General features: G+C 54.8%; 1 protein-coding gene across 25 annotated transcripts in view; it reads right to left on the bottom strand.

The window, feature by feature from the left end:
* Window positions 1-25,718, bottom strand: part of Rbfox1 (RNA binding fox-1 homolog 1) — a 2,023,047-nt gene that overhangs the window by 1,593,875 nt on the left and 403,454 nt on the right. For all 25 annotated transcript variants that reach the window (XM_078024580.1, XM_078024586.1, XM_078024579.1 and 22 more), the window contains one exon: window positions 1,406-1,438. In XM_078024580.1, coding sequence (XP_077880706.1) covers window positions 1,406-1,438 — 33 coding nt within the window. The remainder of the gene's footprint in view (window positions 1-1,405; window positions 1,439-25,718) is intronic.

Here is a 25,718-nt window from a genome sequence, read left to right as displayed (position 1 = left end):
GTGAGCGTGTGCCCCGGGAAAAAAGGAAGATGGCAGAGCAGAGACTCGGGCAGCTGTCCATGGTGCTGACCACAGAAAGACAGGTCCTGTGCTCCAGAATGGGGAGCCGGCCTTCCAGGAGCAGCAAGTCAGGGTTTATGGAATACCCACTGTGCCCCAGCCATGACCTGGGGGCGCTGCATGTCATGGAAGCTAAGAGCCAGTACTGTTTTACCCTCAAGACCTGAGTGGCCCTCGGAACGTCCCCAGGCCGTCCTGCTTCAGTCTATTTGTTTCTAAAATGGACATCATGAGAGCGTCTGCATCACAAGACTGTGATGAGGATGTCTGACATGATCCTGCAAAGCATTCTCATCATACCTGAATGTGCTGGGTACTGAATAAAGGACACTGGTGCTCCGTTCACAGCACACTGAATGATACCACCACCACCACCGTCACCTTCATGTTCTCAACAGCCGTCTGTGCTGTGCCTTGTCATCTCCACCCCTGAAGTGGGGAAACTTATCTGCATGTATAAACAACTCGCTCACACAGTTGGTCCCAAGTCACTGGGAAGCAGGTGTCCTGGAGGCTGTGTCCTCCGTCCTGCCTCTGTGCTCCTGCCCTTTCCCTCTCGATGATTATGTCCCAAATACCCGCTTTACTAGGATCCAAACTAAGTTGACATTGTGAATGGATTGAAGCAGCTGGAAAAAGTCTTCACACCAAGACACTGTATCCAAGGTTATCAGACGTTGGAACTGGAGTGCCCGCTCTTTGGTAATGACCAGCCCGCAGACTTCATAGAACCCTCCAGAATCCATCTCCAAAGCTTCCTTTCACCATGCCCTCTTAACAACAACAGAGGGAAGGACAACTACCCCCAACCGTTGAAATGATGCACGATGTCACACAGAACCTAGGGCTTCCAAGGGTCAAATCACTACCCTTGTTCTATGCACATAGTGACCTGGGAATAGGAGAGCGACTGCCCCAGTGGCACCGGGTGCATTTGGAGGTGCTCAATACATCGTGGGCAATTCTAAAGGGTGAACCCCTTCCCAGGGACCTCTGACCAACTTCATTTTTATTCTTTCCCAGTGTTGTCAACGTCAGATACAGCTTCCCTGTGCCTCCGAGGCTGAGCAGGGAACGGAAAAGAAGGGTCTGAGCAGGAAAACCGGCTTTGAAGCTGCACCCATCTTTACCAGGCTATTCCAAACACCCTCCACGAAGATTAGCATGACCGCCTGGTCAGCCCCAACCCCAGCACCACAGAAACCACTCGACCGACAACATACAATCCCAAACACCAGCAGACTACCTAATGAGGAATCGCAAGCAGGATACTCATTTCACCCCAGCACAAAAGAAAACCATTTCAGAACACGTTTTAAAGGTGCAGCAGAACCATGTCTCCTACCTCAGCCTTGCTGGGAGCCAGACTTGCCGAAACCTGCAAGTTAAAGGAAAAAAAAAAGACATTAGCATTGATTCAACAAGAAGGTAATTGGATTAATTGTCTTTTTTAAAAGGAACTGGAATCAATAATTTGTTATGACCTGAGGGGACAAGGGGACAACACACACACACGCGCGCACACACGCACACACACACACACACTGGGTACTCCTCCTTCCACCAAGCACAGCAACAGGATTTGTTTTTCCAGCCCTGTTTATGAGGTGAAGAGGATAATTAATATTTTCAACACATTATATCAATCTTGCCAGGAAAAAATAGGGGGAGGGCTGTGCTCAGTGCCCGTGCAAGGGATGATGATTACATGAACACAGAAAAGCAAAGGCACTGAAGACGTTTTTGAGGGTTTTTTCCTCCCTTTAAGTTTCAAATCAGTGTATGAGAAGTTGCAAGTACAGCAACAACAGAGGCCTTATGTTTGCAAAATGCCTCAAAATATTGTGAAGGGAAGGATTGTGCCAGGCACTGTGCCAAGTCCTTTACATTTTTTTGTCTCATTTAATCCCCAGAGCAAGTTTTATTATCCCCTATTCATGGCAGGGGACATGGGGCTTAGGAAAGTTAGGGAGATTTCCCAGATAGGCAAGTTATTAAGAAACGGAAACTAGACTGGACTCCAAGGCAGAGGCCCACAGACGTGCGGGCCCCGACCCTGGAGCCCGCTCTGTTTCAGAGGGTCTGATTCCGACACCACCCCTCCTGGGTCTGCAGGCTACAAGCAACATTTCTTTCCGATCACTCCTAAGCAGGTTTCGACCCTGCAACACTCCCTGTTGACTTGGGCCACCGCAGCCATGTCTTCTCATGGGAAAATAGGACTGTCAGGCACTGAATAACATTCTCCCGACTTGTAAGGTGAAGCCCTGACCCCCAGGGTGATGGTGTTTGGAGGTGGGGCCTTGGGAAAGTAGGTACGCTTAGATGAGGTCTGGAGGAGGGGGCTCTCGTTGTGGAGTTGGTACCGGTATAACACGAGAAAAGAGGGGCAGCACTGCTTCTGCATTTTCCACCCAAGACACACCAAGGAAAGGCCATGGGAAGACAGAGAGAAGGAGGTCATCTGCCCCCAGGATGAGTGTTCACCAGACAGCTACTCTGCTGGCTCCTGGTCTTGGACGTCCAGCCTCGGGAACCAGCACACGCAGACCCCTCTGTCTAAGCCACCAGTCCATGGTATTTTCCTAGGGCCCACGAAGGTCTCTAAGATACGGACCAGCATCACTCAGGGCCCTGGATGCAGCAAAGTGCTGAAGGAGGCATGGCTTCCTGAGATAGCTGACCGGCTCTGCGGCCTGCACGGGCTCCACCTCAAGAAACCAGACCCGTCTTCCCCTGAGCCATGAGCCCCAGACGGGGCTCAGCAGAGCTTGCGACCCACTGAGCAGCTTTCATGCATCATTAGCTTCCAAAACCAGGGGCCATCCTTCAGACGGACCTCTACCAGGAGAGTCCATTCGCCACGGCAGAAGGCCTGCCAAGTCATGAATCCAGGAGCTGGCCCTGGAAAAACACAGCGAGGCGTAACCACCATCAGAGCCGGGCCTTCCTTCCCTTTGCTCTCTGAAGCCCGTTCAGGGCCGGCACAGGGAGTGCAGTTAATATTCCAGCCTCGGCCACATCCTTAAGGTACAGGAAGATGCCTTGATTGCATCACCTTGGGTGTTATGGAGGCACGCGCACGCACGGGCATGTGCGTGTGTGGGTGTGCGCATTTCCATGCTGAGACCCGTGAGTGGGCGAGGGATGAGTAGGATGCCAACAGCTGCAAGCCTTAGCCTGACTCTGTCCTCTGCTTTACCCAGCACGCGGGCGACACCGTCCTCATCTGACCTCCCTCCGCTCCATGGTCCTAGTGTGCACTGCCTTTGTGTAGTCTACGCCATACAGTCCCTTTGTCCCCTTGCCCACAGGATGTCCCACTTCTCGCATCTACCTTAAAGGCACACAAGCATGGGGAAGCTCATGCCCAGCTTCTCATCCCACCGCTGTTCACGATACCAGCTCATTAAGAAAAACAGAACTAGAGCAGGGAAAATCCAGAGTTGGGCCTCACAGCTGGGAGTGGAGGCCTCCAAGAGGCTAGAGTTCGCCTGCTCCAGCGAAGGCTATTCACCTTCCAGATTTAACAGGCAAAATGGGGATCCAGGCAAACAAAACACACAAGCAGGCCAAATGTGATGGAGTTGGACTTTCAGTTTATGATCCTTTAAGCTAAATTGATTACAACGCGTCTGTATCACAAAACATGAATGCTGCACAGGAAGGATCCTAATGTCGCCACGTTAAAAACACCACAGCGCATGTTGTTGATGAAAAAGAAAAATGCACAGGGCAGGCACAGCATGACGCCCTTGCCCAACTCAAGGCTGGATCCATTCTTTCCACACACTTCCATGTCTGGAAAACGTGCGGGAGGATGCACTCCAAACTGACAGCAGTGTTCCCCGTGAGGGGCAGCCGGACTCCCCTGGGATTGGGTGTGTTAAGAACAGTCACGGGGAACATTCCCCTTTTATGAATTGTTTGAAACTTCGCTTACAGAATGTATCCATTTGTCAAGTGAAACATAAATTCAAAATGCGATAAAATTAAAGCTCTGCACAGAAATGTCGTCATGTTTTTCTTCTTAATCCACCCTCCCCCCTCCCTCATTGAAGAGGAGACTGAAAAGAGCTTTCTCACCCGTTTGTATAAGGCGACACGCGGTAGAGGATAAGCCCCGCAGGAATGCGACAGGGAGTGGTGGGGCTTGCGGTCACTTCATTTATGGTTCACTATTCCACATGCTGGAGAAATACATGGAAAGTGGCGGGTGGCACATGCTGAGGTCGCTCTGGGCAGCTGGGAACCTCTCCTCCCTCCTCTTAGGCACCGTGATGCTGGTTTCAGGTACTCACTCCCATGCCCACGGCTCGGGGCCTAGGCAGGAACATGCACCCTCAGACTCGGGGCCTGTGTGCACCCCGCTGGGGCTGGAGGGCACGTTGGTCAAGCTGGAATGGACTGCAGAGGCCAGCCGGATGAGTGAGGGCTCTTTAAGGGCCGCCGGCACCAGACGCCAGCGTTTGGCTTTTATCTTGTCAGCGCAGCAGCCATCAGAGACCTTCCCGTAGGGGGCTGATATGATTAAAGCCCTGTTTGAGGTGGGCCATTCTGTGGACCGGCACAGGGCGCAGAGGGACACAGGAACCTCCCGGCAGGACCCACTTTAAAGCCTTGTTCCCGCTATTCCGCATCGCTTTAATCATCCCCGGCCTCTCCTCCAGTTTTTCCACGAGCGTGTGAGCCTGCGTCGTGCGTGTGGAAGCCCGCAGGAGGTCTCTCCCCGTCCCTCTGCCGGGAACTCAAGGTGCCCACTCCTTCTCAACTCTCCCCTCGGCCTCTGCAGCGGACTCTGGAGCCACTTTTCAGAAGGGGAAACTGAGGCTGAGGACATGAAGCACCTCTCCCATGGCCACACCAGGGAGGGTCAGAAGCCACGTTTGAACCCGAGTCAGATGCCCAGGCGGGTTCTGCCCGCTCAGCGGAGACTGCCACCAACTCGTAGATGTCGGGCCCTGACTGGCTGTAGCCACCGTGCTTCCCTGCACAACGGAGTCTGAGAGGCCCAAACCCCCCCACCTGAGGCCCCACTGTGCCGACGAGGCCGCCCGTGGCCTGGAGTCTGTGCTGGGTGGTTAGGGTGCTCCTCTCTGACGTGCACAGTTGTGGCCCAGGTCAGAAACGACGGGAAAGGGCCAGAGAGCACAGGAGAAGGTATCAGCTCGCCGTGGATGGAGCCCCCTGGGGAGGGTCCTGACCCGGATCCCAGGGGTTCCACTGCTTCTCTGGGGGGGAGGGGCGTCTCTGGTTCTGGTCTCTGCGTAGCGCTGCCCCCTCCCAGCCCCAATCCAGACCCTGGCCGCCGTTTCCTGTTCCTTAGCTGGAGGTTCCCCATCCCATGTCGTGGACTGGGGAGTGTCCTCTGCCCCCTTCCCTTCCCTTCCTCCAGGACCCACACCCAGGTCCCCGTGGCTTGGCCCAGGCTGCGACAAGTGCCCCCAGGGAGGACTTGATAACAGTGACCTCCGTCCATCAGCGCCCCAGTGGGGCCTTCAGATTCCTCTCCGCGGCAGCCAAGGACACCGCTGTGCTGACAGGGAACCCCCACCTGTGAGGTCCTGGGCCACTCAAGCAGACATTCCCGGTAGGGGCCCATGGGGACATCCCTCCTGCGGTAGCATTTAGGCTATTTCCTCTATGGAAAGTCGGCCACTCAGATGAAATGTGAGCTCCCCACACCACGAGGCCTACAGTGACCTCTGCCAGGTCGGCGGCTCTGTGGCTCTGACGGAATCAGCGTGTGGATAGCGTGGGCCACACAGACAGGAGCCCCTCTCTTCCACCAGGGATGCCGCCCGGCTTCCCACACCCCACAAAGACCTGGACAGCTTCCCTGTCTCTGTCAGGCCTGGGAAGCTCAGCCCACGTGCTCCAGCCAAGTGCCACTCTTCCAGCCCACATACCATCTAAGGTTCGTCTCCCTGAGCACCCCTGCTCTGGCCAGGCTTCCACCAGAGGGACTGAAGGGGAAATGCATAGTCCTTTGGTCTCCCGGTTCTAACAGCGCTGCCATTTGGTCTAAGATGATACATCTGGGAGAAAGGGCCAAATTCTTTCTGCCTGAGCATGGAACCATGAACTCATCTGCCATCCGTGCTGACTGCCAGGCTGATTCCAATGGCCATAGGTGTAGTCTTCGTGAAAGATATTCAAATGCTGGTGCATTTTGGGGGGTACAGGTGGATTTGGGGGAGTCCTGGGGGCGAAGGTGTCCTATATCTGTCAGTTATATCTAAGCTGAAGTGAGAGACCCAAGTGAATACTGGATCAACACCATGGACGTCCATTTCCTACTCACTGAAGAGTCCAAGGAGATCACTTTAGGTGGTGGCCCTCCTCCACATGGTCATGCAGGGACCCAGGTTGGAAAGGCTCCTTCCACCTTCAGTATGTTGCTTCCAAGGTCTGCACAGTCTTCCTCATCTCGGCCAACCCAAAGGGAGGAGACTGCGTGGAGGACACGGGTGATGGTCCTTAAGCCCCAGACCCAAGAGCAGCGAGACTAGGCTTCAGCTCACTTTCTGGGACCAGAGCTTAGTCACACGGCCATCTCTAATGCCACAGGGGGTGGGACACGCAGTCATGCTGTATGTGGTGGACAGAGCTGGTGGCCTGGCCGCCCCTCCCCACCGTACCCTACCTTGCCCGAGATCCATGGTTCTCTGTTGGATAATCTGCTGCTCCACCTCCTCCTCTCCCTGGAGGCAACATTCTGGTGGCATGACCCAGTGGCTCTTGCTGCTGAGGTCCCTTCACCTTCAAGCGGGTCTCCTTGGCTGCACCAGCTGCAGGGTTCAAACCCGGCTCTTCCCTGGGGTCCTTTGAGCCCGGGGGAAACTCCCAGGTCCTCGCCTGCCACGAGAGGCAGGAGCGGGGCAGAGGCTGGAGCCACCCTCCTCCTCCACGCGTTCCCTTTCTTCTCCCTATGCTCAAAGACACCTGGAGGGTGGTCACCGTAGAAGTGGCACAAGTACCTGAGCACCCCACTGCTGGTCTCCTGGCGGCTGTGAGGGGTTCCCCGGCGCTCAGCTTTGCTTCAGTTTGACAGGGGCAGCCACTGTGACTCCTCGTGGCTCACTCTTTCCCCGAATCCTCTCTGCTCTTCTGCTGAAGCACACTTGGGGGTGCCGGCATTGGCAGAGCTGGCTTGTCCCCTCACAGAACCCCGAGGAGGCATCTGAACCCCATTTGGGGGTCCCTCTTTCAAATGTAAGAGATGTTAAGCACATTTTTGTCTTCAACTTTGGGCCTTGGGTTCATTTTAAGGTCACAGGAAAGGTTTGATTTCCCATCCCCTCTACACCTTGGCCCAGGGGACCAGGCAGCAGGATGAAATCCTTCATCCAACAGAGTTGGCCCGTTGCTTGGCTGACGGGAGCTCGGGGCTGTGGGCACTGGTATAAGCATAATGTCCTGGAGCACCAGGGCCAGAGCGGAGAAGCAGAAGAAAGGTCGCCTTTGGAAGAAGATGACTGGGGCTCCTGCCACTCGGAAGCTGGGGACTCTAAGGAGGACACTGCCCTGGTCCGAGAGTCCACTCCTCTGGGAACCGTGTGGCCCAGCCCCGCCACAGTGCTGCTGAACCAGCGCTCTCTCTCGAATGGTGAGCAGCAGCCTCTCCATCAGTCCACAGTGGTCTCAGTAACTAGAAGCCAGGCACCAGAGCCAAGTCCCTCCCAGGTTCAAAACCAACTCTACCATTTTCTAGATAGGTCCTTGTGGGTGTGTAGAGAAAGAAAAGTGGCCATGAAGACTCTGGTAGTTTTCCCATCAGGAAGTGTGGCCCACGTCCCAAACCCCTGCATCTGAGATGGCTCCAACCATCCCAACCTTGGCCGACAGGTTGCAGCAGATGGGAGCTGTGTCAGTGGCCATCTCCTAGGGCACCCGGACCTGCAATGTCTGAAACCCAGCTCTTCTGAGACACACACACTGAAGAGGTCACATCTAGGCCCCAGCGGAGTTTGACCTTCCAGCTTTCCTGGCCAATGTGCCAGGGACCTCGAACCATGCAGGCAGCCCATCTGCTAACCAAGTGCCCCCATAACAGCCCCAGCAACCAGCCCAGCAAGTCTTCCCCTAACCCACACACTTGGGTATCATCAGCAGTCGCTGGGTTCTTGAGCACTAGTGACACCAAAATAGATCGCCACCATAATAGTTTTTTGTTGCTCTGACAAAAGACCTGAGAAAATCAGCTTCCAGGAGGAAATATTTATTGTGGCTCACAATTCCAGAGGTCTGAGTCCAGAGTCACTTGGCCCATCCTGTGGGACTGTGGGGAGGCAGGAAGCATGTGGCAGAACAAAGCTGCTCACCTCATGGCATTGGAGGAATCAGAGGGGGGGAGAAGAGGCCAGGGACAGGATATAACCTTCAAGGACACACCTCCAGTGACCTTCTTCCTCCACCAGGAAGTGTCACCAGCTGGGGACGTAGCCTTCCACACACGAGCCTTCAGGAGATATTCCAGATCCAATTATAACAACCACACAGAGGTACTTAGCCTCGCTAAGTCTGTAATTTGATGCACAGTAAGCAGAGGGTTTTGTCTTCCCACTTACACAACCACGTGGTGCACTTCCACACATGGTCACCTTTATCTACCGTCAGGGGTGTTCCCAGCACTCACCCTGGTCTCCAGTCGGTGAGATGCACATGAATTGCCCTGGAGTTAGAAACACCTCAGTTTTCCAAGTCCTCGCTCCAGCTCCTGTGAGCCCTGTGCCCAGCCACATGGCCCAGTTCCCACGCCTCTCTGAGCCTCAGTTTCCTCATTTGGAAATGGATACAAAAATCCCTTTTTCTCTGCTTTTTTTGTGGGAAAGTCTGGCCTGGAGCTACAGATGGACAGGGGCCGACGTTGGCTTCAGTCACTTTGTGGATGTCACTGTGATAGCACTGGCAGTCTCTGGTGCCCAAAGTATGCTCCCCATTTTATTTCAGGGAGCTATTAGTGAATAGTCCACGCTGAGGAGTATTTCTGAAAGCAGGCAGCTTCCCCGTCTCCCTCCTCCCTCCCCTCCACTCTAGCCCAGGACTCGGATCCAGCCAGAGCTGCCAGAACTCATCCCACATCTTAAGAAGATGTAAATGTAAAAAAGGAAAGAGCCCATTCATGGAGGAGAGTCATCTCCCACCTCCACCCCCACCCAGTTCTGTAGGCTCCAGACACGTCCAATGAATACATGTCTCTTAAAATTCTTCTCGAAAGCGCACAAGGTTTCTCTTAATAACTCTCACTTGTCAGAAATGAAATATTTACATGCACTTGCTTCAAAATTCTGGCAGCTTATAACCTAAGAATAGTTTTACTTATGGTGCTGAACAACTGTCCTAGGTCTATCTCGCAGATGATGCTGAAAGGGGACGAAGATGCGGGGGCAAGGAGAAGGATGGCAGAGCCGCAGGGGCAGGTGCAGGCAGGGAGCCCTCACCCCAGCCTGGGGTTGTCCTTGAAGTTGGTGTGTTAAGGAAGGTTAAGGTGGTTGCTGCCTGGGTTGATGGGAGTCTGAGCTGTGACAAGGCCATCAGTCACCCTGACACCTGCTGCAAAACACCAGGAGATTGCAAACATTATCTGAAGCTTAATTATGAGGAGGAACGAGGCTGGCCTGAGTGAGAAGCGGATGCCAGGCCTGCCCGTGCCCCCTTCTGCTGGACCCTGGAATCTTAGAGAAGATGGTGGCCGTGTTGTGGGGTTTCCTCCCCTGGTGGCCTCGATACTTTTTGAAGCAAGGATGCAAGGTTTAAAAAATCATTTAAGAAGGTTCTGTTTTCAAATTTAGCTCAGCAATCTGGAAATGTGGATAAAGGTCCTTGCAAACCTTCCATCCCTTTGTCCCAGTACCTCTGCTCCTTGGAGTCTGTCCTTCATATATTTTAACAAATATAGCAGAGGGCTGCTGGCACAAATGGATGTTTTGTCATTTCTCTTGTAATGGAAAATGTAAACAGAAAGCAACCTAGTTGTCCAGTAATAGGGGATTGGTTCCTTATGCTCATCCCTATTTCATGGACTGTCCCAGAGTCACTAAAGAGATGGTCGAGCCAAGTCTGAAATAGCATAGGAAAATGCTTCTATTAAAAAAAAAAAACAATACAAATGACATAATTGATCTTGATGGTATTAAGGCATGAAAAGAAGAAATGTGGGAAAGAAATATATTTTAAAGAAGAGCATTTCTTTAGAAGGTAAAATTGGATATTTTACTTTCTTCTCTTTTTTCTTCCTCCCAAATTTTCTCTAAGATGCAACCGTCTAGACATTGCTTAGTTCCTACTGGTCCTTGCAAAGAGTCTATACATTGTCCTCATGCTATCTTCCCCGAGGGACCGTCCCAGGGCAAAGCTGGGCTGTGTGACTCCAAACAGCTCAAAGCAAAAAGAGGAGAGGCTGACCAAAGCTCCGTGCACTTCCTGCCAGGCACTGTGCGTGGGCTTTATTTATGCTCTCAGTCCTCGGAGCCTGCAGGGAGGCCGCACTTCATCAATGCTATGGAAATTAAGGGCCCCAAGCTTAGAAAACTTTCCCAGGCAACAGAACTCATAAAAGCCAGAGTGGAGATGTGGGCCCAGGGGGGATCCACTCCCAGTCCCGTTCCTTTCCCTCTTTGCCATCAGCCTCAGGTGGGGGGAAGCGAGGGGTGGGGTCCTAGATGTAACAGACCTCCTTTTGCAAACCCGACTGGTAAAATGTGAGTTGCTATGGAAACAGCCCTGGAGTTCCCCAGTCCCTTCCTCCTCCGCAGGTACAGGGCCTAGAAACCATAACTGGAGGTGCTTTCCCTCAGGCCAAACAGCGGTCACTCTGACCTCTCTGTGTCCTCTGTGGAAATGCACACAGCTCTGGGAGAGACGGCAGGGCATGACTCCCAGAGAGGAATGGGTACAGGTTGGAGAGGACACTGGCCTAGGGTGTGGATGCTGGGGAGAAGGTGCCGGGCGCCACCTATGACCCATGGTGCAGGCTAAGAATTTCACACTGGTCCTTCTTGGCTGTCCAGCATTACATCTCCTTTGTAAAAAGAGCTCCATTTCCTTCAAGAAGCCAGCAACAGCAGTAAGTGGACATCACAACATGAAGGCTATGCAGGGGGGAAGCGAGTGTCTGGAAATGCCAGCTGCTCTTGATAATGGACAGCTGAGGTGACTGTCCACTGGAGATGGGTGCTCCTGACTAATGGAAGGAGTGGCCACTGGGAAACAGCCACCCAGTCAGGGACCAGCTCCCAGGCTTCTCTAGACCTAGATGGCACCGCGTGACTAGTTATTACCTACGGCATGTGACCAATGGCCAGGTGGCTCACTGCCTGGCCAGGCTGCTGCAGGAGCCATGTGTCACCTATGCGTTTCTGGATGGAGGCCTCTGACACTGAGAGGGGGGGACGCTGCAAGGCAGAAGGAGCCTGGCCCCCGAATCACCCCACAGAAGGCTGTCAGACCCCCAGGAACCCCACGATGGGCTCACAAGGAAGCAAAGAATGACCTTTATTGTTAAAGGACTGAAATTGGAGGGGTTTTATTTTGACCCAAACTAGCATTGACCTCACTCATGCACACTGTGACTCACGATATGGCTAATGCTGACATGGTGGCCGTGACAGCCCAGGTTGAGTGTTTAGAATATCAGGATTTAGTCAAGGGCTTGATGGGTAGCAGCTCAGTGGTTCTCAGCCAGAGGACCCCCTGCCCATCACCAGGGACTTTGGCAATATCCAGAGTCATTTCTAGCTGTCATAACTGGCGCAGAGGTTTCCTCCTGTCATCGGATGGATCTGGGCCTGGAGTGACAGCAGACATCCTGCCACGCGCAGGACAGAGCTCCACAGGAGCAAATGATGTCCGTCCCTAGATGTTACCAGTGCCATGGCCCAAAAAATCCTGCAGAAACTCATGGCAAGTTCAGTACGACCCTGGAGTTCCACCCCTGATGATCTCCAGTTTAAAGACACGGCAGTAAGGGCAGGAGGAGAGTGTACGCTAGGTAACACAGCCGGTCGGAGTCGAGCACACCTGGACATCAGCTCGTCCTCCAGGGCTGGGACAGTTCCCTCACGAGGCCTCGGGTCCTGGCTTTTCTTTGCTGGGAGGCCTTTGTCCACTGGACCCTGACCTGTTACATTAGTGGGTGTGGACCCCCGCTTCTTCAGATTTGGTAGACAACATGCTTCCCGGACTATCCATCTCCTCTCGGTTACCAGCTTGTCAGAGTATAGTTGTTTGGAACATTTATTCCTGATTCTTCTCACTTCTGAACGTCTGTTATAATGTCTCCTTTCTCATTTCTGGTTTTATTGGTGTCTTTTTTTTTTCTTAGTCTAGCTAAGGATGACTTGGTTTTCTGAACTCCTTTTTTTTAAAAAAAAAAAAAGCTCTTAGTTTTATCTTTTCATATTGTTTTTCTAATTTCCATTTTAAAATTTCTGCTCCAATCTTAAGTTTTTCCTTTCTTCTGCAGACCTTGGGCTTAGCTGGTTGTTATTTATCTAGTTCCTTGCAGTATGATGCTAGGTTACTTGAGACCTTTCTTGTTTTTTATTTAAAGTAGATATTTATTGGTATTTATTTACCACTGACTGGTTTTTCCTGCATCCTACAAGTTTGGGAATGTTTTGGTCTAATTTTCATTTGCCTTGAGATATCTTTTAAATTCACTTATGATTCTCTCCTCTCCCCAATGGTTGTATCATTTAGTTTCCATATACAAACAACAAACTGTCCACAAAGGAAATTAGTAAAGCAATTCCATCCACAATAGCACCAAACAGAATCAAATACTCAAGATGAACTTAACCAAAGACGGAGAAGACTTCTGTGCTGAAAGTTATAACATGTTGATGAAGGAAATTCACGAAGACATAGAAAAATGAAAAGACATTTGTGTTCATGAATTGGAAGAATATATATGAGTAAAAAATCCATACTATGCAAAGTGATCCACATAGTCAATGTGATTCCTACAAAAATGCCCAGGGCATTCTTTAGAGAAATAAAAGAAACAATCCTAAAATTCTTATGGAACCACAAAGGACCCCAAATGGTCAAAGCAATCTTAACAGGAGAACAAAACTGGGACATCACACTCCCGGGCTTCAAAATAGGTTATGAAACGACAGTAACCCAAACCATATGGTAGCAGCATATGAGCATTTAAACCAATGCCCACCTACAGTCAACCCGCCTTCCACAGGATGCTAGGGACACACCACACACAGGGAAAGATCCATCTTCAGCAGACGGCACTGGTAAAACTGGATGTCCATATGCAAAAGAGCAAAGCTGACTCTTATGTTACACTTCATTCAGCTATCAATTCAAACGGATTAAAGACTTGATCGTCAGACTTTAAAACTGCTAGCCTTAGCTAGCATGCTGTCCTGCCTCTCTGCCCACCCCCGTGACTTTGACCCTAAACTCTCTGCTAAGTGGATCCAGCTCGGCTCCTCTTAGGTCCCGCCCTCCCTCCCTCTTTCTTCCGTGGTACTCGAACTGGACCCCAGGTTCCTCCCGAGAGGAATCTTCCTTTAACATTCGTTTACCAGGACTCACACCTCAACTCTCCCCTGACAGATCACTGCCGGACCCAGGACCCAGGAGCTCCCGACAGAAGGCAGGGCATGCACAGAGGTTTGGTGGGATGAGCTGCCCTGACTCAGGAAGGTCAGGAATTAACAATTTAAAAAGATCTCATTGGTGACTCCACGGGTGGGAAACACTCTGCTTTAGTGACATTTGTACCTTACCTCATCATGACCCTATGGTGTGACGCCCCCCAATTTTAAGAACTGTTGGTCAACGAGGTGACTTAGCCCTAGCTGGGACAGCAGGTCTTTGGAGGACTGGCAGTTTGAATCCAGTCCCTCTGGTCACAGCTGTGTGACCTGCTCTGAACCATGATGCTGACGCCCTGGGCATGCGGAACCTCTAGCCCAGCTGAGACGTGCTCCCTCCCTCACTCCCACCTTCCCGGGAAGCACCTGCCACCAGAGTGCTGAGCTCCTGGTCTCCCTGCCCCTCTGAGGACCCACAGAATTCATGGAACCAAAATGAAAAGGACCGCAGGAAGGGTGCTCAGGACCTTGGGCAGTGGGGACGACATAATTTACGTTCCCCCTCCCGGTGTCTCTGGAAATTGGGGGGGAACTTGGTGATTGCTTGGCGGGGCCCAGGCTGCTGGTGACCATTCGCTTCTCTGATTACCTCGTCCTGCCCGGTGACCTTTGGGTATTTCATCTTCCTTGTCAGGACCAGCCAGTCTTAGGACACTGCTGGCAGGGGGAAGGAAGACAGAGAGGACAGGCAGGGACAGGGGCGGGGGGGGGGGGAGGGGGGTGCTGGGAGGAGCCGCCCTGGGAAGTGCTCCTTGGGCGATGGAGCCTCCTGCAGTGTCTGAGGGACACAGGTAAAGGGCTCGCCCTGCTCCCGGATGGCAGCTCGTCTGGTCAGGTTGGGGGCTCTAGGTCCCGTCTGAGTGCCTCCTGATATACCCCCTGCCTGGTGTCAAGCACCGTCCAGAATCAGGTCATCATCCGGGCAGTTACCATCACGAGAGCCTCTGGCACAGTCGTCCAGGCTGGCTGGGTGCTTTCTGAGTCCTCACAGCGGCCTGGGGCCCTCCTGATACGGCAGGTGGAGGAAACGAGGTCAGGTTCTGGAGCTGAGCTCTAGTTTACCTCCACCCTGCCACCCGTACCTGAGGCAGGTCGCTTACCTGCTGTCTAATGGCAGCACTACAGGGTTATTTACTATGCAGCAAGGCACACGAGACGTGCAGAAGGTTCTTGGTGCAGAGCAGTGCAAGACGCGTCGCCTCACATCCCTGCCCTTCGGTTTTTACTTCCCACAGTTGCTGCTGCTGGTTCTTTACTGAGGAGCCTAACACAACGCTGGGCTCCCAAGATGCCAGCAATCAATAGTTTGTTCATTTCTTCTTTCTCCTTCCTGCAAATACTTCCAAAGAGTGAAGTTCCTGGTTCAAAGGGCAGGAGTGTGTATGCATGTGTACAGGTATGCGTGTGTGTGTGTGTGTGTGTGTGTGTGCACAAGCATGTTCTTGACAAGTTTCACAACACCGGCTCCAGTTCCTTCCTGGCAGGTAATCCCCAGCCTCTGTTTCTTTCTCTACTCCACCCACCACCTCCAAGTGCTGCCTGGATTCATTCGTGTTCCTGACTCAGGTGGAAGCACCCTCCCCTCCTGTCTCGATGAGAGGGAAAAGACCACTTAGCCAGTTAATTGAAGCCCCTGGCCCCTCTTAGCCACTGGGACTGCAGAGCCATCGAGAGCCAGGCTCTCAGCCTGGGCTCAGAGTAAGCAGGATTACCTGGGGTGGCTGGAACTGGCGGAGACAGAAGGTGTTTCAAAACTTAATCAAAAATTAATTAGCAAAAGAAACAAGCCAAAGGACAAACATCTGTGAGCAGATGATCCGCGGAGGAAAACAAATCCGATATATAACATTCCGTTTGAGTTGGGAGCAGGCGCCTGCTGGGCTACACTGGGAGTCGCTTCAAGCAGGCTTTGAGGGGAACAAAAAGCCTGTGCGTGTTTACTTCTCGGGAACAAATGACAGTGCTGCTCAGAGTTCCAAAGACGCAGGAGGAGAGGGTCTCGAGCAAGATCACACGCGCAGCAGGGAAGCCGTGCATCCAGAGGCTGATAAATAATCAGACAAGAGCCGGGGCTCCAGAGCGGAGGGGCCGGGCAGCGGGAGGAAGCGCCACCGCGGGCAGGACGGCTGGGCAGCTGCTCCTGCACCAGCAGCCACACCTGGAGGACATCATATGGAAAGCAGAGAGGGCCTTGGCCACTGGACCTGTCCTAGAGAGCAGGGAATGGCCGGAAGCCAGGGAGAGACCAGTTTCTCTGCGGAGGCGGGAGGCCAATCCTCATGCCCACACGTCTGCGGGCCAGTCGCACGCCAGCTCTTGGCTTCCCTGGACGGCTTTCGGGGACTCTAAGAAGCATGTTTGCGGCAGGCTGGAAAGGTGCCAGCTAAGGTCACAGGCACCTCTCAACAGATGGCAGCCTTCTGCCCGGGGCAGGACCCTCTGAGACGCCCCACCCCACGGGTTCCCAGGGAACCTCCAGGTCAGCCGCTTTCCCAGACCTCACCTTGTGTCCTGCCCCTGGGGACCCCACCTGAGACAAGGATGTTGGTGGGGACAGAGGGCACTGAAAGTGGACAGGGTCACTGTGATCGATGCACAGTGTTCCCATGTAGGGAAACAGCAAAGGGAAGCCCATGGGCTGGTGATCAATATGTGCTGATGGTTCTAATGATGACCAACACTTTCAGGGAAAAAAAAGAAAGTGGTTAGGGCCAATGACTTGGCTGAGGGAGGGACCCTGTGTCCTGACTATCCCTATGTCCACATGGGCCTCATGGTGACTTTGCTAACCTCGAGTCTCCTACCTGGATCACCCCTCAGTGACACTTGTGGCCACCATCTTTGAAGTCCACATAACCCCTGAAATCAGGACCCTCCGGCATCCTTAAAGCCGATGACCTCTTCCATGGAGGACACTAAAGTCAGGGATGGGCACTACAGGTGGCCTTAAGGAAACTGAGGCTGGGGACAGTGGCACATTCTCATCATCAAGCCCAGGAGAAACGCAAGTTCAAGGTCAGCCGCAGCACATTAGCCAGGCCCTGTCTCAAAGACAACAAGTGAAAGGGGCTGGGGCGTGGCTCAGGGCTGGAGACGCCTGGCGCATCCCCAGGACCAGAGAAGAATGAGGTCACTGAGGCTGAGCGGGTCTCCAGGTCTGCTCAAGGCCACCACCACAGGAGGAGGGGCCAGGGTCCTTCCTGCTTCTCCTGATGGCCGTGTCCTTGCCAGGAAGAGGCCAACGTGTTCCCTGACCCACACGTTCCTCCCTCCAACCAGGTTCTCCTGCTCTGCCGCCAAACTCAATGTCAGTCCTTCAGTGACCTTTGAGGTCACTGGCATCCTCAGGCCATTTCAGGGTCCCCATCCCCTGCGGTAGGAGATGAAGGGACTCGGTGGCCCCGTCTCCCTGGTTCTCAGGGCCAGGCCTTGGGGACATTCTGACGGCCTCTGTCAGGGCAGCTCTGAGCAGCCTGGGCCGAACGTCCGCCTGACCACTAGAGAAGCACTTCCTGTGCGTGTCAGGGCCTCAGCGGGGCCTTCCTTTTCCACAGCTGCTCGGAAGGACGTCCGTGTCCCCAGGGCGGTAGGCAGCACGGGGAGGGCCTGATGGGGGGACCAGGTGCCTCTCTCCGAGCATCCCCGGCTACCTGGGCTGCAGGCGTGCTTTACTAACCACCTGCTGGGCCCAGCACAGCTCCGTCGTCCACTGGCCTGCAGCCCCAGTGGACCACTCCTCCTGCCCTGGCCTCCCCATGTCAGGAATGGGAAGGGAGGAGGAGCCGAGTCTGGGCTCCCTTTCCTCCCAAGTCTGGGCTCCCTTTCCTCCCTCCCTGTCACAGAGGCTACTGCGGAGCATCTGCCATTGTCACCGGCTTCTGTGACACAGCCCACTCTGGCCCGCACTGGGCTTCCACCCCCTCAGAATGACAGAACCAAGCGGCAACCGCGCCATCCCCCCGTAGGGTTTGGACCTGGCGAAAGGTGCCCACTGCAATTAAGGAACTGGGTTCTTCATCCTGTTTAACTTTAGTTAATTTACAAGAGCAGTCAATGTGGCAGTGGCTCCCAAATTGAACAGCAACCCTGTCCCAGGTCACTATGGCAGGCCCAGGCTCGGGGGGAGCGGAATCCATGCCTGCGCGTCCCTTGTCGGGCTCCAGGAGCAAAGGCCAGGCTGGCTGAGGACTTGCGCTCGCTCCAACAAGCAAACTGTGATCTGAAACTCAAGACAGGCTGGGAAGAGGCCCAGGAGGAGGAGGCATGAATATTCAAAGTGGATAATGGTTGTGGAAACACTTTGCAAACTGTGAAGTGCTGTCTGAGGGTGGGGCTTGTTAATAACCCCGTGGGCTCTGGCATGTGGCTAAGCTCTGCTGTCCTGTGCTGTATCCCTCTGCTCTGTTGATCATTAATTACAGCTCAAGGGATCTGGAAATGCAGGCCTCTGAAATTTGGACTAAAACCTCCGTGTTATTGAAGAAAAAAAAAAGAATCTTGGGTAATTAGCTTTTCTTTCTCTAAATGCTTTCTGGGTCTCATTACAAACCAAGTGCTGGGCTAATATACCTTGTGTTGTGAGTGTCTCACAATTTCTGCTAATTGAATTAAACCCCATTCTCGGCAAATAAACTCTTGGTGTTCTGAACGGCGAATCAGGAGCGGAGCTGTTTCTTTTTGGAACGGGTCATTACGAGGCCCTAATTACCGGGATCTCGATACGCAACACAAACTGCCTTTGTGCGGCCTCCGACAATGACGGCTGCGCCCGGATCAAAGTCACGACGTGCCCTTGGAATCTTCTCCCGCTTTTCACTCCACTTCAAAATGTTTAATAATGACTAATCCAATTTCTGAGACGGCAGAGAGAGGACAAGAGAACAGCCGTCTTTTTTTTTTTTTTTTTTAATTCAGGACAAATATTCCGAAGCCGACACGTTGCTGATTTCTTTCCCTTTCTCCATCCCTTGCGCACTACGTTTTGAAGATGCCAGTGAATGAAGGAATCTTTGTGGCTGGAGCCACACGCCTGCCCAAGGTGAACACCCGGGCTCGGTGGGGTGACCGGATGTCGCCGAGGAGGAGGATTCATGATGCGTCCGCAGCCCGGCACCTTTATCAATAATGTAGTGCCAATTACCTTGGGGACCATCCTTGACTCCTGTGGGATAGGAAATGCTATTCTGAGCTGTTTAGAACAGCATATATAATCAGCCTGCCAATCAGCTCTCGGAATGCAGCGAGCATTATTTCTCGCCGGCAGTTCTGCTCTGGTACATGCGCTGTTTCCAAGTTTGACATTTCTAAGTCAAGTGAACGGGAAAAAAATAAACATCCTGGGTAACTAACGGTCCTTTGTGAACTTGCCAGGCGCTCCGAGGCCCTGTAGGTCAGCCGCAGAGCCCCAGGGCTGGCCCACAGTCGGAGCCCTCCCCAGACCCTCCTGCAGCAGGGCCTGGGGTCCTGTCCTGCCTCCTCCTCCCCTGCACCCCCTCAGTGCCCAGGCAAGCTGCCCCTTCAAGATATGGAGGTCTCCTTCCTGGGGAAGCTCTCCTGCCTCTTCCCTGTGAGCAGAACCCCATGGTTCAGCCTGCAGTGCCCAACTCTGACGCCTCCCAGAGCTGCTTTTTGCTGGTTTTTGTCCTCGTGGGCACCTGCAGAGGGGGCAGCGACTGGGCTCTGGAGAGGGACTGACCCAGGTTTGGGTCTGGGTGCCATCTGTGTGGCGCCGGGCAGTTCTTCCCACCCCTGAGAGACGGGTGAGGGCAGCAGCCGGGTTCAGGACTGGCTTGGGAAGGGAGTGGGGCCTGGCGAGCCTCCAGGAAGGCAGTCCAGCCCTGCCGTCGGGGCAGGACCAACACATTCTGGTCTGGTCACTTGCCTAGAGGTCCGCTTGCCCCGTTCCTGGGGGGAGAAGGCTGACCTCAGGATGTCCTGCCTTTGAACCTCCGTGAGCTTGGCTGGGGAAATGTTGGTTTGATAAATTGGGGATGTGGGCACGAACGTCCCCTGCAAGGAGCCTGTAGGGACTGAAGTCACACAGTGTGTGGCCTGTCATGGGTGCTCAATAAATGTTTGCCTGTGAATGAGCGAGTGGCCACCCCCCTCATCCAGGGACCAGAATAGGAAAGAAGCCGAGGCTTTGTGATTTCCCTGCGCCCCCCTCCAGCAGCCGCTCAGCTCGGGCAGGAGAGCAGTGTAGCCACCACCCGAGGACCTCTCCAACGGTGGTCCCCGCGCCTCCCCAGGAAGATCCTCCCCACCCACTGACATCGAGAACAGTGCAGTGAGCACGTCTGGGTGCCCCCTAAACAGGGTCCCCTGGACAAGCCTGAGCCTGATCTCGGTGGCTCCTTTCCTTGTCACTCTGGAGAGCTCTTTCCAGGGAACTGACCGGCGAGATCCACTCTGGAGGGGAGAGGTGTCTACTCAGGCAGCAGGGGCCTGGGCGGCCTTGGCAGGAGGGAAGGGGGGGTGGGTCCGGGTACTGAGGGCACCCGTGTCCACCCCCGCAGAGGCCCTGCGGTTGTGATTTCGAATCAGACCTGGCATGCCCGGCTTGTGGCAGAGCAGGCCAGACAAACGCAGACGTGAATTCCAAAACAGACACATCCATTTCTGATTCTTGGAGTCCGTGGGCAGAAAGGAGGTCCTCAATGCTGAGGTGACAACCAGATGACATCAACCCTGGACGGGGTCAGAGGGTAGGCTGGGAGGTCACTGGTTCCCAAAGTTATGCAAGTGGCAGGTCCAGTACAGAATATCCACATACACTTTAATCTTGGAGGCACCATGCAATGGGAACACATATTTACTGATACATTTGTATGTGACTTACATGTAACAATGTATACATTGATATATACAAGTAATATACACACACTCTGAGTATATCCCAAATGCTAGACGAGACATACTTATGCTGAGCACGTATCTGCTGTGTCTCTGAGCGCCTGGTGGTGGGAGCTCATTTGTACCTTCCCCATAAGAAAGCCTCCCAGGTTTTCACTTGCTGTACCTGGTGGCCTTTTGCAGGAGGGACCAGGGGAGGAAGCCCGTCTCCCGGATGCACCCTTGCTCTCCCAGGGAAGACGCAGGGAAGGGGGAAGCTGGCCATGGGAGGTTCTGACCGGAGGTCACAGGAGCAGCGGTGGCGCAGCTGGGAGGTTAGGAGGAGGTTTTCTGGGTGCAGCCAGGTGGTGTCCAATCCTGGCTCTGCGCCTCTCAGCTACTGAAGGTGGGCAAGTCACTTCACCTCCTCAGGCCCCCATTTCTCCAGCCGTGGAGAGGACTGGGGTGACGCAGAGCCTGCGGTAGATGGTGTCCGAGGTGAGTGCATGTGGTACAACGCCCGGGGACCGCTGGTGGACGTTACTGCTTCGCCTGGTCCACATCAGGCCTTAGCTCAGCCACAGGCTGTCATCTGCCCGAGGTCCCTGAAACGTAAGGCACCTGGCCTGCTTCTCCAGCCTCAGGGCTCACCACCCCCGGCCACCAGCTGCCTTTGTAACTAGTCTTAGTGGACACCCCCGGCCCATCGTCCACATAACGTCTGTGGCAGTTTCACGTCACCAGGGCAGAGCCGAGAGGTCCCTGTGGAGACCACAGGGCTCAGAAAGGCCCAGACATTGACAACATGCCCAGGATGGAGCCTTGGGCCCTGGCCCAGCAGTTGCTTTACCTCCTGAAACAGATGACCACAAACTCGGTGGCTTAAAACTCAGATCTCTCCCCGGAAGGCTCTGGAGGCTAGAAGTCCAGAATCAGTCTCCCTGGGACGGCAAGGTGTCGCGGGGCTGCGCTCCTTTCAGAGGCTGGAGGAGGAGCGTCCTCTCTCCGTGGAGAGCTGGGAAGACGCCCGGACACTGGGACTCCAGGAGGCCCACGGCCTGTGTGCAGGACAGCCTCTGAGGGCCCCGCTCCGTGGGCAGTGGGTGTGCCTCTCAGCAACCCTGTGCCTCCTGCCCCGTAACCCTGCAAGGACACGGAGCAGGGTCCCCGGTGCTCAGAAGGCGCAGGAGCGAGGAGGAGCAGGGCGGGACACCCCCAGACCGCTGGACGTCAAGGCCACTTTAGGACTTCCTCCCCGGGAGGATGCAGTGCTCCCGGGCTCCAGCCTCATCCGCGCCATCAGACGCGGGCAGCGGGGGTGGCCTCTCTGGGGCTGGCTTTGTTCTTCCAGACTCCTCAGAAGTGCTGTCTGAGTCACCGCTGTGCAGATGTCCGCCTCTGGTTCAAGTAAGGACGGGCTGCGGGGGCGTGCGGGAGGTGACGCCAGGCTGGGATCCCTGAAAGCCGTCCTGTATGGGTCACCTGGTCCGTGACAGTGTCCAGGTCAGTTCCTAGTACACAGAGGCACCTCGAGACTCTTTGCTGACCACAGATGTGAAGAAGCAGAGAGGGCCGTGTGACTAAGTTAGACACTAAATGGACTGGAAGAAATGCTGTGAGAGCCTTGGTCACCTTCACGGGGTCCAGAGCATCTCGGGGACACCGTGGGGGGTAGACCTCATGACCACTCTCAGTCCCCCTCTCCCTAGTCTACCTTGGCTCCTCTGTCTTGGTTAGCTCTGGGAGTTGCCACAAGATCGATCCTGGGCAATGAGCTGCAAGAGATGACTACTGGTGGGGGCATCTTCTCAGAAAACAACTATTTTGATAAAAAGAGCCTCAAGAAGTAAAAGTTTTAATTTATCCACTTCCTACCTTGAAATATAGAAGGAGGTTGTGATGCCTGGAGCTGTGGCAACCATCTTGCAACTGTGACACCGCAAATAGGTGAATGAAAGTGACGACACTGAGGGTAGTAAAGCCAAATTGTGGAGTCGAGTGTGGGTTCTCGATGCTGTGGAGCTAACCTTAACCACCTGACTCTGGTCTTGTTAAGAAAGCTGTGATCGATAAACTCCTGCTAGCCAGGTATGTTATTTGCTGTTTGGGGACTTCAGGTTGATGCAACCCTGGATATATGAACTGGGAGAGCTTATGGGAAGACCTGATGTGGTGAATCAGGACCAAATAAAGCCAACAGGACACTTAATGACCACGGTCAGGGCTGAAGGAATTACGGCCAACAGCTCAGAAAACAGCTCTCGGCAGAAAGTAGGTCCCTAACAAAACTCTCAGTTCCCACTCAGGTGGGGACCTTCAGAAATATTAGGTTTCCAGTGTTGATTCTCTGTGGATTTGGGTGAGGCTTTTCCTCCCTCCTAAGGACTGAGCAGAAAGTGGAGGCAGGAACCTGGGGCTCAGGCAGCCCGAGCGGGTGGTGAGGGCGCTCTGCAGGCGCTGGGCCACATGTGCTTCTGGCGCTCTCAGGGCTTCTCAGCCTCGGGACCCTTGCAATTTAGGGCTGGGAATTCCTGGCTGCAGCACCCAAAATGTTTCCAGGTATTGTCCAAAGTCCCCCGGGCTGCAAACTTTGCCCAGCCGAGAAATGGCCCTCTTGAGTCACCCTGGGAAAGGAAACTAACCGCCGCCGGGGGTTCCCTCTTCTCATCTGTAAAGTGGGAACAAGAAGCCGCTTTGCAGGAGAGTGCGGGGGCTCCCTGGGGCAGATGGGGTGAGCACGGCGGGCGCGTTCACTATCCTGTGGGCACTGGGTTTGGAGGCGGGAGGTGCTGCACTCGCTTTGTGACGTGGTTCTCACCAGTGTTAGAGCGGAAGGGACTGCAGAGGGTCACCCGCCACATTCCTACTGTGCAGACAAGGAAGGAAGGCCAGAGAGATCAAGTGACCCTGCCACCGTCACAGAACAAGTGGGCCACGGCCCCAGGACCACAGCCCACCGAGATCTTGAGGGCTGGATGTACCTGGCCTCTTTGTAAAGAGGGAAACTGACCCAGGCACCCACCCGGCACACCCAGCCCTGGGGAAGTCTGGCTGGGAAAGCCAACGCCCACAATTACGACTGATGCTCTGGGCCCAGGCCTCGGTAGCTCTCGAAGGAAAGCAGGCGCTGGAGAGCCTGCTGGGCCACCTGACAAGGACCAGCAACCCTCAGGGACAAAGAGGCTCTGACCTCGCCTGCTAACTCTCCTGAGAAGGTGCTTCTCCACCTCCTGCTGCCCCAGGGCAAGGCGTGGGTGGCAACCGGTGGGCTGGGCGCAGGAGGAAGGGGCTGGGAGGCACCGAGGCACCGAGGCTTGCTTGCGGCACTGAGTGAGCCTGTCTGAGCGGGGCTGGGGGTGGGATGAGAGAGTCTGCAGAGGAGCGAAGCTTTGACTTTGGGCTCTATGACCTTCAGGGCTGCACCCTGAGGTGTCTCCTGCAGAGGGAGCAGGAGGAGGGTCCTCAAGGAGGGGAGACTGCTGGTGGGACTGGAATACACAGGCTGGTGGAAGGCCGCACAGGAGGGGTGGGTGGGAAGGGCCACCAGGAAGGGGGCAGGGGTCCAGGGGACTTGGAGCAGAGCCACAGCCAGCAGCAGTGGTGGGCAGCAGGTCAGTGCCTGGACAGGGCTCCTCCAAGTGCAGGCCTCTGCACTGGAGAGGGCCCGGGAGATGAGTGGGGGACATGGCCTGGCCAGCTCCCACCAGGAGCAACGCCAGGCTTTGGAATGGAGGAGCGTTGGACAAGGGAGACTGGAGACTCAGAGGTTCATCAGGAAGGGAGGCCGAGGTCCTGGGGGACACACAGGTGGCCTGGGCAGTGTGGAGCTGGCTCTCAACCACACGCTCTGCCCTCCCGGGAACTTGTGTGGTGTCAGGTTGTCACAGCCTGGGCACAGGGGTGCTACTGCCTTCCAGGGGGAAGCCCCAGACACCCCACAACACACAGGACAGCCCCTGCAGCAGAGGAGGGCCCAGCTCCGGAGGTCACCACCTCAGGGGCTGGGGAAGGGCTCCGGAGGGAGGTGTGGATCGGGTGGGGGGACTGCAGGCCGGGCTGACGCAAGGACGGCAGGCTGGAGAACAAGGACCAATCGGCTCCTGAGGAGGAGGGTGGACCCCGGTGCTCTGGACTGAAGAGGGGACCCGGGGAGAGGTTCGGACAAGGGACTCCATCTGGGACGTTCAGAGGGCCTTGGGGTGGCGTGCTCTCCCTGTCCCTCTGCCCCAAGCCTGAGGTGCTGTGGCCTGCCCGGGCCTTGCCTGTCCCCAGGTCCACCCCAGCTCTCTCCCACCGCTCTGACCCTGGCGTGGCCTGGCCCCAGCTGCAGAGCCCACATCCCCCTTGGCGGTGGGGGCGGCAGCAGACGAGCAGCCCCCCTCCGCCCACCGCCACGGCGCAGCCTGGGGACTCATTAAACATCTGCTGCAAGCTACAATTTGCTAAATTGCCGCGCTCTAACTCCTGGCAGGGACTAGTCTGAGTTCTGAACTTGAGGCCCAGGGCCTCCCGACGCACCCTCGTCCTCCCCAGATGTCACCACGTCCCCGCCAACCCCAGGGTGAGGAGAGAGGCCCAGCCAGGTGACGTTCTTGGGACAGCTTGCTGGTGGCACGAGGGGGCCTCTGGGCTGGCTCCTCAAGGGACTTGTAATCAATTGTCCTCCATAGAAAGACTCGAGAAGAAGATGAATAAGTAATCAGATATAACGACATGCCAAATTGGGTTTAATCAAGAACTAAAACGGATGAGACAGGAAACACGTTTTATGGGGGTGGTAATGAGACGCTTTTCCTCATAAAACCTTGAGGAAGACAGATCCGGGGTTTCTCAAAGTGGGGCCTGGGCGGGGTTCTGGGCCTCAGAATCCTGCAGAAACACAGGGCGCTGGGCCGGGAGCGCAGACTCCTGGGCCCCGCTCCAAAGGCCCAGAGGTGCCCTGGACTCAGGTCCTTGTACGGCAGCTGGCCAGGGTCTGGACACCCAGAGTCCGATGACAGAGGGACCGACCGATTCAGACCTATAGCCACAGGAGCTCCCCAACCCTCAGCATGTGCCACACTGTCTCAGGCAAAGCTGACCCAGTGCCCCGAGGCTGCCCAAGCCGGCCCTGCTGTCACCTGCTCACACACTGATGGGCACAGGGCTGCCCTGCCAGTGGCCACGCCTTGCCCTCAGGGCCCTCACTCCCCTGCTCACTCCTCTCTG

The sequence above is a fragment of the Ictidomys tridecemlineatus genome, chromosome 10, assembly GCF_052094955.1.
Source record: "Ictidomys tridecemlineatus isolate mIctTri1 chromosome 10, mIctTri1.hap1, whole genome shotgun sequence".
Lineage (NCBI taxonomy): Eukaryota > Metazoa > Chordata > Mammalia > Rodentia > Sciuridae > Ictidomys > Ictidomys tridecemlineatus.
Note: the sequence above shows the minus strand (reverse complement) of the source record. Positions and strands in the feature narration are given on the sequence as shown.